The sequence below is a fragment of the Maylandia zebra genome, linkage group LG11 (assembly GCF_041146795.1).
Source record: "Maylandia zebra isolate NMK-2024a linkage group LG11, Mzebra_GT3a, whole genome shotgun sequence".
Taxonomy (NCBI): domain Eukaryota; kingdom Metazoa; phylum Chordata; class Actinopteri; order Cichliformes; family Cichlidae; genus Maylandia; species Maylandia zebra.
The window spans coordinates 6,094,349-6,118,072 of NC_135177.1; the positions used below are offsets into that span (position 1 = coordinate 6,094,349).

Sequence of the window (23,724 nt, forward strand, 5' to 3'; positions counted from 1 at the left end):
CACAGGAAAATGGACAAAATCACTTCTCTTACCTGCAGCAGGAAGTCAAAAAGAGCTAGGCTTCCCCACTCTGAGTGCTGCACTCCCACGCAGGGGGCTGACCTCAGGTCTGTTTCACTCCCACAGCGAGCTTTTAGCAGTTTCTGGTAGTGAACCCAGCTGAGCTGTATTGAGTTCTGGTCATTGTCTTCATCAGAAAGGTGGTGAATATCTGGGTCCCACCACACTGCAGGTCTGGGGGTGCCATTAATGTACCTGTTGGGCAGCACGTGGCTATGAAAGGTCCTCAGAACTGCGGGGAGACTTCTGTTGAGTCCCAGCACTCTGTCCAGGTGGAAGGCGAACACTTCAATCCAGTCATCAGTGCGCTTGACCAGGGCGCAGCAGCCCTGCTGACAGCGCTCACTGTGGGTAGTTGAACGTCCACGTCCTTCTCCGTGCTGATGTGAGTTTTTCATCACGGATGGCTTCTGTGATGGATGAATACAGTTAGATAATGCTGTTCACTTTACTCTAAGACCATGCACCCATTATGATCCTATAGCCATGTATATTTAATTGTAAGGACTTCATTTACGACAAACTGAATATTTATTCAACTAGCAGATTATGACTTTTTATCCAGTAATTAAAGGATGGGACCTTTTAACATCTTTCATATATAAATGTGCCAAAGGTGGAGCTAGAGTATACATAATAATATTGTTGAATTCTTTCAAATGTAATATATTTTTCTCTCCTTTTCCATAAACAGCAGGAATCCATTATCAGACTCAAAAACCTGCTTGACTTGTGAGCACAACCATCAGCTCTTAGTTGTGTCACACTGTCACTGCATGACAATCCAGATTAATCGATGAAACTGCTGTTACTCTAGATTTTTGGTTTTGGCCACAAATCCCATGAAAAGACTGAAACAACAATATGTTATTCCAACACCTTCATTCTGGAATTAAACTGACAAAACTGACAAGTCAATAACACGACTGGGTATAAAACAAGCAACCCTGAGACAGGTAGTTTCCCCCGAGTGAAGATGGGCAGCTTTGAGTAATACTCAACATATTTGTGAAGGCTTTATTAACACGCTAGACTTGAATATAACTGTTTAATATGGTGGACAATTTATGGTATCTACACTTGTTTGTGAAGCTTTGTGAAATATTCTCTATTGTTTTGTGATAATGTTATTATGTTTGATTGCTCAGCATGTCTTAAATCCTCTACAAACTCAGACTGTGGTCTGGCACATATTTCAGTATTCTGTTTGCATGTGTTCTCTGTCACGTTATGCTTTGTTTCTTTTCTGTTGTGAAGGCAGCGTCCTGCTGACCTTTCAGTTTTATTTATACTTTCTGCTTTGTAAGGCTGAGGCAGTCACACAAAATACTAAACTAACAACTAGTAATCAACTGAATTAAAATATGAAATAAGTATTTATAAAACCGCTTTCACCACACAAACAATGAATTCATGTCTTTATCATATTCTTTTGCATGAATGAGCAAAATACTTTTTGTATCACTTACATGGACTTTCTAAATGACAGCACAAACCATTAAATAAATAAATAAATAACTTGTAGTACTTACTGTAATATTTTACAGTTAATTCATCATTTATAAGTATAACAGTGCTGGCATTATTTCCATTATATATGAGCTTATTAATTCAAAATAAACCATGTTTAGAAAGTAGAAAGGTCTTCAAATAAGTATTTACTAACTGATTACTAATGCTTCATAGTGCGTAACTATATTACAAACATTTTATGCAGTAATAGGATTATAAAGTCTAACCAATTCATCCACATTTGGTGCAATAATGAGTTTTTCCAGTGAGATGACTGCGACTGTGAGACTGAGTCAAAATATACCACAGTGTGTGTGTTCAGAGAATGAAGTGCAGCAGCAGGAGTGCTGTTTTAAATAGTTCTAGAGAAGAATAGCTGCTCTTTGGTGCAGAATAACATGCCTCACACAGTATCCGGCTTCGATTACACATGCACAGCGCTAAGATGCATTCACTGTTGGTTTTTGCAGAATTCAGCATCTCATCCTGTCACCCAGGCATGTCGTCACCACTGACCCTGTGTGTCTCAGGAAGTGTGACAAGGATGGCACAATATTCAAGGCCAACACAATACGGGCTGACAATCTCAAGCAGTATTCAGCTTACATTGCCAAATTACACCTTTGGCTTGTTATGGTCATATCAGAGCAGCGCTCTTTCACCTGCTTTCACCTCATCTGTGTCAGTCTGTGAGGCGTCTGCATTATGTGATTGAAAAAGTAGGAAACAGCTTTTTAACATTGAGAAGTGTTTTCAACTTAAAATTACAGTCAGCAATACAACACACCTGCTGGTCTGCTGGAGCATCCAGTGCCACTTGGAGCACCTGTCCGTGTCCCGGCATCCTGGTCTCGCTAACCACCTCGCCCTTAGCGAGGAACTCCATCTTCTGGATGTCTTCCCTGCTGAACCAGGGAAGGCGGTGCAAGTTGGCCCTGATCCTTCTGCGGTCGCTGTCTGGGAAGTCCTGCTCTGTAAAGCTTTGACACCAGTCGATGTCATCTTCCATCACAGCGACCTCTGGTTTGGACAAAGCCTTTCTGTTGGCCAGTGATCCCGGGATCTTTTTCGCATCTGAGGGATCCTCAGAGAGATTACGGTGTTTTATGAAATATCCAGCGGGCTTTTTAACAGCCTGCACATTGTCTGATTTCAGATTGCGTTTTGTTGGTTGTTTGTGTTTTTTTAAACCCAGGTGTTGTTGTGCTATCTTTGCACTTGTATGGCTGCCATGTATCTGTTTGTCTGCATTCCTGTTTGTGTGTCTAAACCAAAATTTGGCTGCCTGTCTATCTGCAGCTCCTGTCTCACTTTCTATGGGATCTGCTGAAGCATTCTTTTCAAGATAAATATATGTTTGTGTAGCTTGCGTTGCCACAGCACTGTGGTTGCTTGGTTTAATTCTGTGCTTTGGCAGCATGTTGTTGTCTATAAACTCTGGATGGGGACGGTGATGACTGGCTGGCTGGCTGACGCCTGCCAGCTCTTTTCTCTTGGAGGCAATGCCTTTGCTTTTGTGTTTATTTCTTTGTATGTCAGCGCGACGTCTCTCTTTGATGCTGTTTTTGTCATTGCCAGCAGCGTCCCCGAAAGGTTTAAGTGGCACAGAATGTTTAGATGTCTCACTTCTACTGCTGCTTCTCAAGCTCCTGCTGTACATGTGAGTGAGTGGCTGCTGGAAGCCAGCAGCTGGAAGGGTCTCCACAATCCTGTTCCTGGACCTGAACTCCCCCGTAGAACTCAGGGCCCGGGACGACCTCCAGGCGATGTGAGCGGGTGGTGAAGGGAGTGGCAGGGTGACTGTCATCACAAAGATCATGAGGAAGAGAAGGAAAAGAGGGGTAAGAAGTAGGATCCATTTGTGACCACACCAGAGTTTGGACCACACTCGCCAGGCCTGTGGTTAAAAAACAAAACCAAACACAAAAACAGATAAAAAGAAACAGAAGTTAGAGGGAGAGTGAGAGACCAATGATTATAATGGAGAGGGAACATAAAAATCAAAGATAGCATCTGCAATAAACAGACTGGAGTGCTCAGTGCTCCTGCGGGGTCTTTCTCCTGGCATGTAGAAAACAAACTCTACAAGGGAAAGCTGAAAAACAATCTGATGTGGGCACACAGCTCGGGTCGGTTGCATGAGATCAGAATAGTGACCTCTGAGTCATCAGTTTACGTGAGAGGAATAATCTGGAATTTTGTAGCACAGAGCCATCAGCACTGAAACGTCCTGTGCATGCTGCACAAACATGAATGTGTGAGGAGCAGAATATAAAGAATATAAAGCTCGTGTCAGGCGGCTGCATTTTTCCAGTAGCTTACAATTGCATTGGACCTATCCAGCTGAGACCAATACAGCTGTGGCATGCCCATTGCCTGTGCCCAGCAAGGATGGAAAAGCCGTATTCCTCACAATGTGCTCTCACTGCCCCAGTACGACTTGTGGTGTTCTTGCTGAAGGCTCTGTCAAAGTGATTTTGTCGCAGAGGTGCTAGCCCTTTATTTACTGTAGACTGCACTCCTTCTATTTGCTTTTAAACAGCAAAACTATAACTCCATGACGCTGACATTCAAATAATAGAGCTGGAATTGGCCCTTCCAATGATTTATCGTCCAATTTTTCAAGGGGTTGTGTTGCAAGAAGTCTCTGTAGCAGCATTTGTTTTATTTGACAGATCTGAGCTGAAACTCGAAATAAAATTGTTTGAGAACAGGATGGTAGCTCCTCTGCAGACAGGGTGGCCTACCAGTGGAAATATTAAGAAGCTAAGTGGCAGAGGATGCATACAGCACTTTTCCCATCAGCAAAACTTCCTGCAACTGTTGGATTAACCACACAGCTCCATCTGAATACCACACTTTCCCCCCACCTGTAAGTAAAGCCATATGTGAATGCTGCCAGGTTGACCCAGATAACTGCTCTGTCCCTGCCTGCTCTCTCGCTCGCTCCCTCCCTTTGCATCACCTTCATTTTTTTCTGCATTCAGGTGAAGGAATGTTTCAGACCCTTGAGATCTCTTCCTCATCTCAAAGCCTCTTAACAACATGCCCAGATTCCTCCACCTGTGAAAGGGTTCCATTATTCTTCTCCTGGACTGGACGGCCTGAATCAGGCTGCCTGTGCTGACAGAGCCTGTACAAACTACCCAACAGTACCAGTGTGAGACTTGGAGCGTCAGACTTATATAGATATATTCATCTACCGCTCAAAGACAATTTTTAATGCTGTAGTTAACAGTGTTAAAGAGACTACAGTATATTATAGTAGCCACACATTCAGTCCAGAATTGATCAAATGTGCTACATGGAGAAATTGAATGTCACTGAATCATTAGTGTGAGACTGCTGAATTACTTTAAATAAATGAGATCATTACTGAGCAGACTGGCAGCGTTTACTGACCTCTTAATGCCTTTTTATATTTCACGCTAATGGATTGGATTTCACAGCAAATCTGCAGCTCGCCTGCCTCAGACACTTTCGAGCAGGACTGCTCTGACTGAAAACTCACCTTAACCTTCGTTGTAAAGAGGTTTAAATAGTTACTCCAAGTCAATAATACAGATCCTTTATCCATCCATTTATTATCTGAAATGTTTATTTAACCAATCAGATGCTACTGCTATTTGCAGTCCCACTAACACTTTAATCTTTAACTGGTTGGTCAATTGTTAGATAGCTTAAAAATATCAAAAAATATTAAGAAATTCACAATCATAATATTTTAACTATTAATACAAATCCTCAAGTAATACAGAAATAGCTTATCTGAAATGTTCAAATTCATTCAACTCCGATGTTCTATGATGTTTTTAAATACACAATACAGATGTATGACATACCAAGATGGTGCATTATATTATTTTTAACTTACACAGAACTAGTTGAAATCTTTGGCGTCTATAAGCTGTAAAAACTTGAGATTTTAAGATATATTCATGTAGTCTGTGATTTTGCGAATCTTTATGGCATCATTGTGATGTTGTCGGGTGACAGATTGCACAGCACTTTAATACGTTACTCAATATGGTTTCTTGAAATTCTTTTCAAGGTCAACTTTGACCTTAGGGCAGTACCAATGAAGGTCAAGGTCAAATGTTTAGCCAACCTAGGTACCTAGGTATGTCCCTCGCGGCCTAGTCTATTTTTAAGTTTGAAGATGATCAATAAAATATTATGGGTAATATATAGTTTTTAACCTATCCCCACTGTCCAAAGACATGCAGTTGGTGGGGACTTGTTAATTGGAAACTCTAAATGGTTGTGAGTGCAAAGGGTTGTCTGTGTCTATATGTTTGCCCTGCGACAGACTGGCGGCCTGTTCAGGGTGTACCTGGCCACTCGCTCTAAGACAGCTGGGAGGACTCCAACCCCGCGCGACCGTGAAAAAGGATAAGCAGAAGCAAATGAATGGATGGATAAAGTTTTTATTGATTTTCAAATCTGGTGGGACCTTGGCCGGATTTTCATCTTAGTTCAACCTATCACTGGTATCTACATCACATAAAATGTGAACATACCTTCACAACTGCGGCCGTTAACCTGCTAACAAACAAAACTTTTTTTTGGTCAAAAGACGAGAGTGCATCCAGAAGACAACTGCATTCTGCTGCTACAACAACTCTTTGCAAGCACCTACACAGAGTGATGATAAAACTGAGTGTCTGCTGACCCCAGCAGCAACCAGACCCTGAACTTAAACAGGTAACCAAAGCAACGACTGTTTCTAACTGTACATTTTTCTCAAGTAAAATCACTTTACTTTAAAGTCTCTTTGTGCTCGTTTTCATCTTTGATTTGTGCTGTCGGCTTTGTGTTCTTACCCTAAATACTAAAGAGAAAGATCACACGTGACCTCATTAGGATAAGGATTTGTAATGGTGTGTGTAACTGTAGCCTATCGGTTTATATTGTCAAATGGTAATTATGAGACAGTGTGTTTCAGGTTTCAGTAAAGTACGACATAATTTTTTAGGAAAGTGTTCTGTGTAATACATTCGTTTTTTTGAGTAACAACCCCAACACTGACCACAACAAATAGGTGAAATACTCCCAACATTAGACATTACATTCATGCAGATTTATTACATGCCGTGTTGTCATTGATGTGCTGCTTAGTGATGGTGGTGACTCTCAAGTGGAGCCAGTGACAATCCATTGAGAATCAAATTAATAAGTGACGTTCCCAGTTCCCATCCCCACTCCTGTATACAATTTATGAAGCTAAACTGCACAAAGTCAGTTTTTCAGCTAATGACTGAATTTGATTATAATACTGAACTATTAAATCTAACATGATACCTTCATAGTACCATATAAATGAACTTTATTCAAGTTCAACATTGATTTTTAATTTAGTTCCACCTTGGTCTTCTTCCGCTACTGAAGAAAGTATGTGGCTCTTTTTCCTTCCTAATTCTTCAGCCTGTCTGCTGTGCTGAGCAGGTAGTGTACTGTACCGTGGCCGTTTGAAGCTTTTTCACAGAAAAAAGTTGCCTGCTGCTTTGAGAAATTAAGTCTGTGAAAAAGTGCTCAGTGTGATACCGACAGTAGACTTCAGACTATAAAAAACCAAACCGGGAACTGAGAGAGATAATCATTTGCAGTGAGTGTGCCACTAAGTGAAAAATACTCTTACTGTTTCTAGTCATGTAAGCCATTACTAATCTTTTAATGCACTTCACACATAATACAAACACAATACATTTTGGTCAGTTTAAAATTGTACTTTCTTCTTATGCACATAGTGTTTCCTAATAATAATAATTTCTAATGTGTTTTCATTGTAGTCCAATGAAATATCCCACCAACAGCCTGCATTAACTCATCAGTGACAACTCCCCCACCAAGGAAAAGCAGTATAGTAGTCACAAGTGCCATCCTGTTATTGTGGCAGGTCAAGCTGAAAAATGTCTTTATCATTGAGTTTCATTTTAGCCACTGTAAGACTCACACGACACTGCCACCATCAAGACAAATTTTTAACTGCTAACAGTTTACAGGATTCTTATTTAATACAATCAACCTGGCTCTGCAGTGACTTTAAACTTTGTGTTTCAAATTATAGCTCAAATTATGACCTTGCATTGAAGACACAAGGTGATAGCATTCCATATGCAATACTACAGCCCCACACAACACACACACACACTCCTCTGCGTTAGCAGTTACTTTGGCTGAGATTTGCTAATTAGTGTCCATTCGTGTGCAGCCTAGCATAGCTTGATGTGAATATGCCAACAGTGGAGTGTGCTGTTGCCTTCAGCACCTCTCTATAGCATCCAAAGATGCCAGGCTTTTTAAATGTTTAGAATGAGAGGGGAGGGAAAACTCACTGCATGAGTCACGTGATGTGGTTGGCTGTACTTTTGACTGTGCTGTCATGCACTTTGACCCACAGAATAAATACTTTGAAAGAAAGAACTGGAAAAACACAATGAATAAATATACAGAGTGGTGAGAAGCCGCGCACACACACACACACACACTCACATGCGTATGTAAGCCTTTTCTGCCGCGATAAGAATCACAAACCCCTAAAGACCTGAGGTTATAGAGTCTAACTCAATGTAGCGTTTTGTTTGTGCTTTCAAAGAGAAAAATGACACTATTACTGCCAAGCTAAAGATATTTTACACTTGTTATCTTCCCAGTTTTCTTTTTTCTCTGACAGGTTATTTGTGTCTGCAGTCCTGCCTCTTTGTCTGGCTCCACTCTTCTTCCTCCGCTGCTTTGACAGCAGCCCTAGGGCCAGCAGTTTCTCTCTCCACTACAAATGAAATGAAACCGGTGTCCACGGTTACCAGAGTTCAGGTACGCATAGCTCCCGTAGATTCAAAACAGGTCACCAGGTGCAGGCACAAAGCAGCATGCAACGTGGATTTAATGCATTAAAGCATGGTGGGAAGCAGTGAAAGCAGTTTAGAGATATTTCAGTCTAATGAGGAAACTTCAAATTTTCCTTTGTGATGACGTTTTAAATTACCCTGAACCATTCCTTAGGTATGCTGCTATCGGCTCAGGCTTTTGTTTTTCAAAACTTCAACATCATCTGATAAAGAATAGACCCTTTCAAAATATGGAAACAACAAACATGTTCGACACCCTGTCAAGTCAAACCAGGCTATGAAGGAGGAGATGCTAGCCTCTGGTGATGTGCGGCACAGATGTAAAGAAATGACTCTAACAAGCATTGCTAGCTATTCTCGTAAATGCACTTCTTAGAACAGGAAAAGTAAACAGTGGATGAAAATGACTGATTTCCATCCAATTAAAATATTTTTGAGTGACGATATTTGTGAAACTCCTGAAATGAGATACAAGTTTAGTTTACTTCACTTCAAATTAAGCGTTAAGCAGATATTTTATACTTGTATGCAAAAAACTGCCTGCACGGCTTTTGTCCATATAGTTGACTTATGCTGTGTCATTACTATTGCACTGCAATACTGCTGTGGCACCTTGTGTCAATAGATTATCATTTCATATCATTGTGTCATCACTGAAAGTCGGTCATTGGAAAAGACTGGCCCTTTATTTATTTACACTTATAAATGCAGTTGCCTGCAAGCATCAATAAAACGTTCAGATGATATAATGAAGATATGCTGCCCAATAGGGCAGGGCAATATGGCCAAAAATATTTATCACGATATATATTTGAAGATTTGCGAAACGATATGACTGACACTATAATTGACGCAAGACAAAATGCTTTACAACTCCACAACTTTGTTAGTGCAAAAAAAACCAAGCAGCTATTTATATTAGTTTAGTTCATTAGTTAGTTCCCCCCAGCATTTGCTGCTTTTGTCATAAGGCGTGCAGCTATTTAAAGTACGCCGATTGTTTGTTGAGTCCGCTTCTTTGGTCTCACCACCTCGCTAGTTGAAGCGGACGCCTTTTCACATGCTTTAGCAGCTTTGTTGTACTCCAACAAGTGCTTCTGCTTCAAATGATGAAATAGGCTTGCGGTGTTTCCTCCCTTCGCTACGACGGCCTGCTTGCTTGTTCTACAAAAAATTGTGCTTTGGTGGGTATCTGACGGAAGAAAACCAAACCACTTCACACCACTGAAGTTGCACAATTTTTACAAACCAGTTCTGGTTCATCTGTTTCATTCAACGATCCGCTTTCGCCCTTTTCTCTGTCGCTGCCATGCTTTTTCTGAGATGTGTGTACGAAAGGTACTGCGCATGCGCATTTTACCCATATTCTGTTGCGATATTTCATTTTCTTATCATTGCCTAACATTGTACCGGAATTACCGTGAAAGGTATAATATGGCCTACCCCTACTGCCCAATCCTATCAACCTGTCTGCAATATATCCAAATGAAACTAAATGATTTTGTGGTTTTCACCTACTAGAGGACAGCAATACAAAGGGAGTCATCTTTTAGCACAACGCACAAAGGGGGGGGATTTAGAGAACAGCGAATTCATCATGTTTCATCTCTCTTATCTGCTAAGAGTTTATCGCTAATGTAAACTGGAGTCATCTGTATTAAAGCACTACAAAGTGTTCTGCATCTGCATGTGTGTTTGCAGAATGATATCATGGTTTAGCGGACAAATTATGCTTTTGATTTTTCTGTTATATCCTGCAACACTGGTGGATGTTCATATGAAACATGGCCAGAGTTTCAAATAAAGTCCAAGTAATCCCTGTGAGCCAAAAGCTCAGGATTTGGACTTCTCCTAAAACTCTGTTTCAGACAGCTATTTTTGTTCTTGGCTCTATGTGATGTAATACAGAGAGGATGTCGCTGTTATGGTCATCTCAGGCACTGAGCACAGAAAATCTATAAAACCTGATGTTCAAACTTTGTGTTTGTGAGAGGCAGCCAATCAGATTATAACTGGGGACGGGAAAGGAAACTCAAAAAAGCTTATTACAAAGGATGAACTAAGAAGATGAATCATTTTGAAGTCTTAATCATGAAAAGCTGGTCTAGTAAAGTCCAGGAATAAAGACTGTGGCAAAGTTGTTGTTGTTGTTGATGATGATGATGATGATGATGATGATGATGATGAAGAAGAATAATTAGTCCCCTCTAAGTAGATTTGTGACTAAAAGATGATATGTTGTTTATTTAATATCTGGCAGCTTCATATCTAACCCTCCACATGTATGTATACCTCTTACCTGCTCTGACAGGCCAGGTGTGCCACTATCTGACAGCTCCTGGCTCATTTCCCCTTTCTTTTCTTTTTAATATCACTTCTTTTCTTCTCTTCCTGCTCAAAGCTGACGGCGAGGTATGCAGCATTAGGTCAAGACACGCAACAGGTGCTGCAGCCAGCCAGCCTCAGGAGAGAATGGAGAAGAAAGGAGGTGAGAATGTCTGGACCCAGAAACCTGTCTCATTTCACCGTCTTCTCTATGGCACCTTTTATCAGTGTGTTTAAAGAGACAGGGCAAGACACAACAGAATAAAAGTCTTGACAGAGCAGTGTGCTGGCAGAAGTGGATGTGCTGTTTCCAAAAGTGTGTTTAACTGTGAGACAAAGTCAGCAGAACAGTGCAATTACGGGTAAACTCTAACATACCAGATGGATGTCCTCACATTAACAAACGGAAACTGGCCATCAGGTTGGAAGAGCATTAGCTAACCATCTGTGCTGTAGTTAGTGTGACATGGCTCAAAACAAATACACTTTGTGATTTACTAACAGAAGGGTAGACTCAGTACACTTCTGTTACACCTAATGAGGGTAAGGAGGGGTATATTTGGACTTAGTGCTATAAAAGGGAAAAATTAGCCAGAAATGACCACCTTACTGGACATACACCAGTCAAATCATACCCAAAGCAGGAAGGTCCTCTTGTGTTACCGTCCACATGTTTGATCAGTATCACAGTTTTAATAGAACTCTTTCAGTTACATCATTCAGTTACTAGTTTATTTATTCTTCACAGAGGATTTTCTTAAACTTAAAATATTATTCAAATGAAAAATACAAAAAACAGTTTGGAGTTGACTGCTAAGTCAGTCATGCACAAGCCTTCACTGCAAGATTTCTGCAGACAGGGACGAAGAGAGCCCCCCCAGCAACAGCAGACTAGCACAGTACCTTGGGGCAAGCAACAAAGTCTCAAAGTCAAGAGTCAAAAGCACAAACTGTTCATAATCCTTTCACACGCTCACCTTGTGAGTCTGGGCTAAGCTCTCTTTCATTCATTTTTACTCAGACTGCACCAAACAGCTCCTAGCTTCAGCTTTTAAGAAGGGGAAACACAGCAATGCTGTGAAGGCAATGGTTGTGCTTATTATGAAACAGATAAAACGAGTGCTTCACAGTAAAAAGGGACAGATTTAGAATTAACTTAAAACTCTATTACATTAGAATTAGAATCACTGCTGAACCTGAAAAATTAAGTGAAAAATGAAAAACAAAAAACGGTTTGGAGTTGACTGTTAAGTTAGTCATGCAGTCAAATGAACCAGTGAGGGTTGCTGCAAACGGATCCAAAAGTGAATCGGTTTGCACACATAGGTGTTGCCACATAACTGTGCAAACTACAGGTGACTGCAGCCCTCTGTAGTAAACAAAGCAAGGCAACCAATGCTAGTCCTGTTTGATTGACCGTTTGGCTAGCACTAGTATAAAATAACTGACGGAAATCAAGATCAAAAATTACAAATGCTACAAATTAGGGAAAGTAAATGTGGCTCGAGGCCGTAATTAACTAAGGCTCTGAAATCCTCATTGGGGACTTTATTATTAGTTATTAAGCTCTTGACTTTGAACTACAAACGGCAACACCATGGCGAAAAAGAGGTATAAGGAGGTATAAGGATTCATCCTCAAAGATTTCATGTCTTGAACAAATGGCATTTCAGTCCCTGCAGAGTAAGGTGGGATCAGAGGTCGGGAGAGATGCAAAGCACAATTTTTATATACGTATATATATATCTAAACAACCAAAAAAGAATAAAAGTCAACATCTATAAAACATATCTACCAATATACATCCAAGTTATTTGATAATTGTTATCCCAGCTGTTTAAGCTGCATGAGTACTTGAAATTTTTTACTGCTACTATCTTCATTCCATTCTGTTGAGCTGTTTTATTCCAAATGTGGTGCTTCAAGGTCAAACGGAGTGTGGAATTAAGTAAAGCTGAGTGCACTTTGATTTAAATGTACAACAGAGCTGAAGTCTTCATTAATCATTAGTGTTATAGTCTAGCAATTAAACATTTATATAGAGAAGTACAGAAAGAAGCAACTCTATGATGTTGTTGTATAATGAAGTGATACTAACGGGAAAAGAAGGTTTAACAGCGTATGAATGATAAGAAGCTGGCATCAGGGCTTTAGAGAGTTTGAATGAGCCAGCATCTGAGATTGGTTTAATAGAGCTATCAAAGCTGGAATTATGTTTGAAATTTATGAGGTCAGAAGGTCTCTGTCTGTGCCAGCTTCAATTATAAGAAAGAAAAGAAAAGAAAAACCAAAAACACACACGAATACACACATCATCCCCTCATAAACACACACACACACACAAACACACACACACACACAAGCAAAGAATAACTCCCCGTCTGGATCAAAGTGGATGGAGAGACTAAAAAAAATAACGAGTTAATTCAATCTGGATTAATTCAATCAGAGAGACATCAAATCTTCAGAGACACAGATATACCGCGCGTGTTTATGTGCAACATCAACTAACTAACAGCCAAGCGTCAACACAAAAGATACAGCTTGCCACTTCATAACACCCGGTTTGGACTGGTATCCTTTAATATCAGTGTTAAATTAATTGGATGTGCGTTCAGAGGCCAATTACATTTGTGCAATGCTCTTACAAAGAGTTCACCTTTACAAGCAAATACACATCACTGGCTGATTCCCAACAAGAACACGATTATCTGTACAGGTTGCTGCTGCAGGATAAACAGTGAGGATAAAATTAATTTATAAAATACCTAAGTTTAGTTTCACAGATAGGATATTAGAAAGCCTGAGTGATCTCTGCTACGAAAGACATGAAACAGCCTCAATTCACCAACAATCAAAAACAGAGACCTGCATTTATCACTAGCCATTTCAAAGCTTAATTCAGTATGCGTTCAGCCACAGCAGTCAGGGTTCTTCAACTTTGCTGTCTGCTCACAAATTCTAAGGTGTTGCCAAACATTGTTTAACAATTCTCATTCTATCTGTAGCTGGTTTTGAACTTTGTGTCATCCTTTCCAAACGGTTGCCTGAATAAATCCATGGCTAAACTCATACCTGACTTGGACGAAGCATCAAAGAATTTTGTATTTTGGCTCACAAAACACAAATGTTACCTCAAAGTTAGTGTTGATTACCTCTGCAAAAATACAAACAGCCTGAATGAGTCAGAAGAACTAAAACAGGATTTAAAAGAAGTTAATTTAAAAAATGTAAGCAGTATCATAACCAATGTTGGGACACAGTTTACTTTGTTCGACTGATGATCACTAATCACGGAAGCCCAAATCATTACAGCTCTCACCTACATAGCTACTCTGACTTCGCCAAACAAGGTGAGTGGACAGTGGTCCAAGAACGCCCTAAGACCATTAGATTTAACATTAGATATTTTCAGAAGAAACACAGTTTTCAATTCTGTGCAGGTTGGGAGAATTAAAGCTACGAGTACTAGCTTTTTTTAAATGGATGAGATAAATGATAACGAATTAATGAATAAAATGAATGACAATAAATAAATGAAAAGAAATGTTATAATTTGAATAATTAACCTTTATTTAACCGGGAATGTCTTATTGTGTTACTGGTAAGGTAGGTTAAATTAGCCTACAACATGCAATACCACATCGAAGGCTGCTGGCCTCTACCTGTGCTCCTGTACTGCTGTGCTGCTGTACTACTGTATGACCTTAGACTCTAATGATAAAAAGCAGTTCAGATTGTAGATCTTACAGAGAAAAGAATTGGATTTGGCTCAGCTTTACTTTATTCAATAATGATCCATTAAAATATGGCTGGATAAGTGTTGATTTCAACTTATGACTGACTCAGGACATCTCATATAAAAACCCTGCCCAAGTGGTGATGAAGAACAGCATGCCTTGACAGACTATATGTAGTTTAAAACCAGCTGAGACTTTGAATGTTTTTAGCATGTCCAGTCTGCTGTTTTTGTTTAGAGGAAAACCCCAGAGTCATTTACTGAGTCGAAAACAACCGAAAAATGACAGCCGAACAACCGAAAAGGAAAGGTGCAAAAAAGCAAAGAGAAGAAAAGGAGGACAAAAGCGCATCTGAGGAATTCTATAGGAGAGATGAAGTGTGTGTGTGTGTGTGTGTGTGTGTGTGTGTGTGTGTGTGTGTGTGTGTGTGTGTGTGTGTCTCTCAGCTGTCGACAGCAGACCTTAATGAAAGTGGTCAGATCCTCTTTTTCTCTGACATGCACATGAATAAGGAAGAGCGTGTGAGAAAGGATGGCAGGAAGATGAAAGAAATGCAAAAGCAATGCAACAAAAGCAAAGTGATGTACCAAGGCACAAAATGCATTCAGCAACTGCTTGCTTCACTTTCTGATGCATCTGAGTCTGAGGATGATGACAACACATGAAAGATGAAAAATAAATGACTTTTGAGATTACAGCCTGATATCAGTGTATTTTTCTACCCAGAAAATAATGGGAACAAAGCAACTATAGAAAGAGGAGATGAGGGAGAAAGAGTTCAGATTATTTAAATATTGGTTATTTTCAATTTCATTTTTGAAACAGAGGATAAAAACATTTTTTCTACTGTGGCTGCACTTAGTGTTACACAGATAATTTCAATAACATTTAACATGTGTGTTTATCACATTTATTCAGTCGCAAATAATGTCATCAGACCTAAAATTTGCCAATTCAATTATCAAGCATACCAATACTAAACCCTGCCATAAATGTTTCAAAATGATGGAGTCAGTCTGCTTGACTGGGGTCAAGTTGGAAATGTCATGCAATCATTTCTGATGGTACAGCAATTAAAATGATGGCAACATATTCATAAATTAGAGAATAATCTCTTCAAGAGTGATTATAGTCAGTCCAAGTCAGAATGTATCTGTCTTATTGGACAATCTGTGCAATTGCCTCACAGTCAAAAGTGGCTGTGAGTGTGCAACCTCAACTATGGACACTGAAACGCACTGAAAGTTGCAATTGGTCACAGAAGGTGGAAAAAATTAAATGCAGTCGCCATTGATTTTTTTTTTTTTAGTAGATGCTAGATGGTTGTTGTCCTATTTTTACTCCTTTTACAGAGCCATTAGCTTGCTCTGAATTCAGAGGTAGCTTTGCCAAGCTCAGTGTGCCCAGCATTGGTTGGTTTTTCAGTTAAGCCGATTTAATGTAAGTTTGCTCGGTTAACTTTATCTCAGGATGCTGGGGCATGAGCTTGCTTTTTATTTTATTAGAATATTGCTACTTGGTGTCCCTGTATCAATACAATGCAAAATATTGCAATAATATTATTAATATTAATAATTATTTCTGCCCCACCCAAAGGTATCAATATCATCTTAGAGCTGGAAATAGTTTGATAGGTCCATCCCTGTAGCATCAAAGCTGAACAAAGAGTAGTGTGAAGCCAAGCAACGCACAGTAAGGTGAAAAAGCTCTACTTGATGCATCTACCAGTCAGTCAGAAACAGCTACTCCAGTCTGTAACACTGCATCTCCAACTAGACTGGTCATTGGGCCAGAGACACAGTTTTAGTCAGCTCAAGTCATCAGCTTGCCTTGTGCTGAGTCTTTGGCATAGAGCTGGGATTTTGCTGCACCATCCTATCCAGTGATGCACAATACAGCATAATGAATTCCACAGTTCGCCCACAACAGTAGGGCTCAAAATGATACTTTAGAAATGGTCGTATATAGCACAGAAAGAAATGGTTGATACCATATGACATACAGTGCACAGAAATGGAAGTAAGCAATAATATTGGTATATGTAACACCTCAGCTCAAGGGCACACAAGCCTGAGGCATTGGATACATCAGTGGGCTATGGAATTGCTGATGTAATGCAAACCGATGTTTTTGGTATCTTGATATGAGCTTGCACAGTCAGAGGGATGAATGTTCACACAGCAGGAACTAATCCATGAAGGCAGCTACACACGTGCACAAGAAAATGCATTTGTGCGTTCATAAAGTATGAACTCCACCCTGCATGTGCTCCCATATCTTTCCGAAGCTAGAGCACAGTGAATAACGCACTTCAGTTCAGGCCTTTGAATAAGCATAAATCTAAATATTCCCACAGAGATCCTCTTTCGGGAAGAAAACTAACCCCTGCTTTTCCTGGAGTTTGAAATATGAGTACTGTTCTATCCTGCTCTCCTGTCAGCAACTTTTTCTTCCGGAAAGCAGGCGTTGGATCCAATTGACAAACGGTGAAACCTGAAGTGTATTTAATCATCCTGGAAAATCCTTTTGCCTTTTTAAAGGATGGTTAGCTGTTTCTAATGAAGAGCAATGTCTGGAGGACAAGTAATTACCAAGGTTAGACTATCAGCCAAGCAAAATAGGCAAGAGCCCAGGAACAGCACTTTAAATCAGGTGCCAGGTCCACTCCATATCATTTTTATGAAGTATAACATCACCTATGACGGGTATCCCCCCCCCCCCCATTATTTGGTCTTAAAGAGAGTGTCTATTTTCAAATATGATTTTAGAAAAGATTTACACACACAGAAACACACATAGACACTAAAAATAAATGTTTCTATAGTGGATATTTGTGTAAGGTTGACTTCATAAAACTGCTTCGATATTTTCCATCTGTGAAGTAATAAACAACCAAATCTCTACTCTACACTTTTCAAAGTTAATGGGATGGCTGATGAAACAACATATCAATCTACTGAAAATCCGTTTTCCTCTTTTCAGACATGAAATACTTAAAACGACTGGCCTCAGTTTTCTTAAAGTCACCGTATTCTGTCAAACGCCTGTCAGGCATAAGCCATATAGCATAAAGCTTCATTCAAACATTTCCAGGAAATTGCAAACTTGGCTATTTGCTTACAGCTCAGATATACAGTGGGGCAAAAAAGTATTTAGTCAGCCACCGATTGTGCAAGTTCCCCCACTTAAAATGATGACATAGGTCAGTAATTTGCACCAGAGGTACACTTCAACTGTGAGAGACAGAATGTGAAAAAAAATCCATGAATCCACATGGTAGGATTTGTAAAGCATTTATTCGTAAATTAGGGTGGAAAATAAGTATTTGGTCACCTCAAACAAGGAAAATCTCTGGCTCTCACAGACCTGTAACGTCTTCTGTAAGAAGCTTTTCTGTCCCCCACTCGTTACCTGTATGAATGGCACCTGTTTGAACTCATCATCTGTATAAAAGACACCTGTCCACAGCCTCAAACAGTCAGACTCCAAACTCCGCCATGGCCAAGACCAAAGAGCTTTCGAAGGACACCAGGAAAAGTATTGTAGACCTGCACCAGACTGGGAAGAGTGAATCTACAATAGACAAGCAGCTTGGTGTGAAAAAATCAACTGTGGGAGCAATCATCAGAAAATGGAAGACATACAAGACCACTGATAATCTCCCTCAATCTGGGGCTCCACGCAAGATCTCATCCCGTGGGGTCAAAATGATCATGAGAACGGTGAGCAAAGATCCCAGAACCACACGGGGGGACCTGGTGAATGACCTGCAGAGAGCTGGGACCAAAGTAACAAAGGTCACCATCAGTAACACACTACAACGGCAGGGAATCAAATCCCGCAGTGCCAGACGTGTTCCGCTGCTGAAGCCAGTGCATGTCCAGGCCCGTCTGAAGTTTGCCAGAGAGCACATGGATGATACAGCAGAGGATTGGGAGAATGTCATGTGGTCAGATGAAACCAAAGTAGAACTTTTTGGTATAAACTCAACTCGTCGTGTTTGGAGGAAGAAGAATACTGAGTTGCATCCCAAGAACACCATACCTACTGTGAAGCATGGGGGTGGAAACATCATGCTATGGGGCTGTTTTTCTGCCAAGGGGACAGGACGACTGATCCGTGTTAAGGACAGAATGAATGGGGCCATGTATCGTGAGATTTTGAGCCAAAACCTCCTTCCATCAGTGAGAACTTTGAAGATGAAACGAGGCTGGGTCTTCCAACATGACAATGATCCAAAACACACCGCCCGGGCAACAAAGGAGTGGCTCCGTAAGAAGCATTTGAAAGTCCTGGAGTGGCCTAGCCAGTCTCCAGACCTCAACCCCATAGAAAATCTGTGGCGGGAGTTGAAAGTCCGTGTTGCTCGGCGACAGCCCCAAAACATCACTGCTCTCGAGAAGATCTGCATGGAGGAATGGGCCAAAATACCAGCTACTGTGTGTGCAAACCTGGTAAAGACCTATAGTAAACGTTTGACCTCTGTTATTGCCAACAAAGGTTATGTTACAAAGTATTGAGTTGTATTTTTGTTATTGACCAAATACTTATTTTCCACCCTGATTTACGAATAAATTCTTTACAAATCCTACCATGTGGATTCATGGATTTTTTTTTCACATTCTGTCTCTCACAGTTGAAGTGTACCTCTGGTGCAAATTACTGACCTCTGTCATCATTTTAGGTGGGGGAACTTGCACAGTCGGTGGCTGACTAAATACTTTTTTGCCCCACTGTAATGCATGCAGGTCAAGTGATTGTGGCCTGGGAGCGACAGTCATAGTTATTTGTAAATAGATCAGACAAATACAGAGTAAAAGGTGGAGACCTGTGGTCAGGTGGTCATTTTTTCCATGTTATTATTTCACATTAACAAATGAAATGTTGTGTTAGCAAAAGTGACGATCACCATGCTAGAGGAACTAAGTAAAACAAAGACAGAGGCATCAGAGAATGAAATCATAAAAGACCCATCTGTGTTAAATTCAAATGTATGGAATTATTTTTGATTTGTTAATAAGGATGAGATGAAAAAGATGAATGTGACATATGTGATTTGCTAGGAGTGTCCTTAAATGTAGTCAGCCAATGATGGCAAAGCTAGCTTAAAACAAACTGTTCCAATTCAAAGTGAGCTAAGAAAAAAAAAGCACAAACCATCACCCACTTCATGTGCAAAGGCCTCCACTGATGCAGTGCTGTGGAAAACCAGGACTTTTGTTACATGCTGTGGAAAATGAAGTATGATGAGGGGTTATGAGGAATTAACTGTACAACTTATGAACGTCATGGGCTATAGAGTCCTATGTGACTAAAACAGCTCATTATCTTAATACTACAGTTCACACGTCTGCATTCAGTTAATTTGAACTAGATCGTAACACAAAGAGTTCAGTTTGTAAAGTTTAGATAACATTTATGGTCTGTGGTGATGGCTAGGTGAGAGCAAGCGACCAATAATTTCTCAAATCAAATTAAATGCCTAAAACAGACAAAGCTTACGTTTGGTGGCATTATTCACAATATTATTATAATAAAACACAAATACCATATCACTAAATGTTTGAAATCACACTAATGTCTATATTGTGAGTTAATTATCATGATAATATGGTATCACTGGGTCTCTGGTGATTCCCACTTCTAGTTTTACATATTATAATATATAATAATCATAAATGTCGATTAATTAATGCATAAAACATTTAAATGTTGTAGCTGGAGATGGCTTTAATTTCTCAACATAGCAGTAAATCACATTATATTACATGACTGAAAAATAAGTAATACAACATTAAAAACCTGTTTCAAACGCTTAGTGTTCTTCCAGTAGCTCCCTATGAGGCCTGCCACAGCAGATCATCTGCCTCCACCTCACCCTGTCCCGTCACAACAACCCTCCACATATTTTCCTTCACTATATGCATGAATCTTCTCTACTGTCTTCCTCTTTTCCTCCTGCCTGGCAGCTCCATCTTCAATATCCGTTATCCTTTACATGTATCCATGCTCCCTCCTCTGCAGATGTCCAAACCATCTCAGCCTCGCCTCGCCAAACCACTCACTCTGAGCTGCCCCTGCGATATACTCATTTCCTCTTTAGAGCCCATCTGGATTAGACTGTATCTGGATCCAAAACTCTTTCTGTATTCTCTACACTTCTCCATCAACACTCTCAAAGCAAACATTTCATCTGGAGTTCTCTTTCATGGCATGAAGCTGCTCACACCTCTAGTCTTGGCCTCACTTCAACAACTCCTTCCCATATCTTCATGGTATGACTCATCATCTTTATCCCCCTGTAGTTACTACAGCTCTGCACATCACCCTTGTTCATGAAAATTGGTTCAAGTACACATCTTCTTCATTCCTCAGACATCCTCTCACTCTCAGAGACTGTGTTAAACCAATGTGGTTAAAAAGTCCACTGCTTTCTCTCCTAGACATCTCCATACCTCTACATGTATGTCATCTGGACCAACCACCTTTCCCCTCTTCATCCTCTTCATAGGTGCCCTGCCTTTCTCATTACCAATCCTCGGCACTTCCTGATTCGCTAACTGTCCTCCACCCAGCCTCCTCTCATTTTCCACATTAGTCAGCTTCTCAAAGCAGGCCTACTCCTTCCATCTTCTCAAAACACAGTGTCATTAACACATTTCCATGTCTGTCCTTGATCACCCTAACCTGCTGCAAATCCTTTTTAAACATTAAGAGTACTATGTTTGCTAGATGATTAAAAAGTAAGTACTGTCATTTCCTGAGCAGCTTTTTGTTCCAACACCAGTATTTTTAAATGTAGAGCAATATTTCTGTAATGGAATAGTATTACTACATGTACACAGATAACTGCAATCTGCACCTGATGTACTGTGTTTGCTGTCCTATAACAGGAAATGTAGACTCAGCTGATGCAGTTTTATAGTTGTGTATATCCCGTAACATACCTCACAGACGGTGAGCAGGAAAAACCCAGAAATGTCTTTTTGTGCTCTGTTTGCTTTGTGTGGAACCTGCTGTCATCCACTGTGATGTGACTGTGTGGTCTCTTTGCATGGTGACCTGTCTGCCATCGTACTATGTGTCAGCTGAGTAGGTGGAGCGTGACAGCAGGCAATCTGGCAATCTTCTCGCTGACAAGACCTTCAGATGGCCAAGTGCTGTGTGAGGCCTCGTGCACGTTTTTGCATATCCTTTAATTTGCATACCTCTAAAGTGCACATAGGCTGTGTTTGTGTGTGTGAGGAACAGCGATTCAGTCATTCTTTTGAGCTGTACACTGCCGGACCACGTACTGGTTGTCCTGGAAACAGCCCTGTCGTCATAACTGGGATTAATATAAATTGCTCATAATTTATAATACTGAAATTCCTGTGTTTAAAAATGTTCCAGATGTCATGCCTTGTTCCATATGTGCACACTGAAAACAACAGTGATGTTTTTAATTTGATGTTAGAGAAAGCAATAGTTTTCTTTAACATGTACACCTCAAGATGTGAAATGGGGATCACTGTTAAATATAGAAGAGGATTGCACTGCCTTTTCTTTATTTACATATTAATTTTCTCTAAACGACAGACAAAGCTCATCTCAAGACTATTTGATCAATTAAATTATTATATTAATACTTCAATCAAAAAAGTGGCTTTTACTTACTATGCCACACACAAGAGAAACTGTGATAAGGATGATAAGCTAACAGCGATGCAGGTGGATGCTTCTCTGGTGTCCTGGATTGTTGATTACCTGACAGGAAGACCACAATATGTGCGCCTTCCACATTGTGTGTCTGACAAGGTAATCAGCAATACATGGGCACCACAAGAGACCGTCCTCCACCCCTTCCTCTTCACCCTCTACACCACAGACTTCAGCCACCGCACAGAGATCTGCCATCCTCAGAAGTTTTCTGATGACTCTGTGGTGGTTAGATGTATCAGCAGGGGTGATGAGTCAGGGCTGTGGTCGACTCCTTTGTCACGTGGTGCAAGCAGAATCATCTGCAGCTCAACGTGGCAAAGACTAAGGAACTGATTGTGGACTTTAGGAAGACCAGGAAAACCTTGACCTGTGTTTTAATGTAGGGGGTCAACGTGGGCATTGTGGAGGACTATAAAAACCTTGGAGTACACATAGACAATAAACTGGACTGGGTTAAAAACCCCACTGCACTTTAACGGAAGGGCCAGAGTCGTCTCTATTCTATCAACATCTGTCAGACAATGCTCAGGATTTTCTATGAGTCTGTTGTGGCACGTGCTATTCTCTATGCTGTTGCATGCTGGGGGAACAGGTTGAGGCCCCTAGACACCAACAGACTCAATAAACTGATCTACAAGGCCAGCAATGTTGTGGGGATGGAGTTGGACTCCCTTAAGGTGGTGTCGGAGAGGCGGATGTTGTCCAAAATAAAGGCGATGTTGGATAATACCTTCCATCCAGTCCATGACTTTCTGGCTAGCCACAGGAGCATGTTCAGTGAGAGACTGAGATTACCAAAAAGCACCAGGAAATCATTCCTGCCTGTGGCCATCTCCCTGTATAACTCCTCCATCTAATACACTGTAAACACTGCAATAGTTACACCCTTTTTGCACACACTCTTTTCTACTCAGTAATGTTGCTGTCAATATTCTAGATACTTATATATAATCACCTCTGTCAATCCTTGATATTTATTATTTAGTGATTTGTATATATTGTGCAGTTTCTTAAATCTGTAACAGATTTTATTGTTAAATAGTACAGTCTGTTTCTGTTAATGTTACTGTACTGGAGCAACTGTAACCCACATAACTTCCTTAGGGATTAATAAAGTATTCTGATTCTGATTAGGTGAATAAAGTTGATCCTCTCTTTACAGTGCAACTGTCTTCTAGGAAACCCTGGGTCCTAGTGTTTTAGTCTGTTCTCAGCCCATTTCTCAAAACTGCTGACAACGTATCTTTTGGTGCCTGTGCACTGAATCCCCTGGGCTATGACATTAGATGCATCTGTCACTCCCTCACTACCAACTGAAAAGAAAAAAATCATCAAGTGAAAAATAAAAATAAAAGAAAGCGCAAAAGAACTGATTACTTTAAAGGGTCTCTGAAACCAGATTCAAGACAATGACAAACAGCTCAGTAACAACAGAGGAATCAAATAGGCCCCTGGTCTGTTTACTTATATCCCTTGTATTATTGCCATCTTGTGGCCACAGTTGGCTATTGTCTCTGGAAGCAGAATTAGCGCTGCTA

At 40.4% G+C, this 23,724-nt stretch overlaps 1 protein-coding gene across 3 annotated transcripts in view; it reads right to left on the reverse strand.

Moving 5' to 3' along the window:
* Positions 1 to 23,724, reverse strand: part of gask1a (golgi associated kinase 1A) — a 75,962-nt gene that overhangs the window by 37,727 nt on the left and 14,511 nt on the right. For 2 of the 3 annotated variants that reach the window (XM_004560074.3, XM_076889705.1), the window contains exons 2-3: positions 2,360 to 3,469; positions 33 to 470 (exon numbers count right to left, since the gene is read on the reverse strand). In XM_004560074.3, the coding sequence (XP_004560131.3) occupies positions 33 to 470; positions 2,360 to 3,469 (1,548 nt within the window). The remainder of the gene's footprint in view (positions 1 to 32; positions 471 to 2,359; positions 3,470 to 23,724) is intronic. The other variant, XM_004560075.3, reaches the window with a different exon arrangement.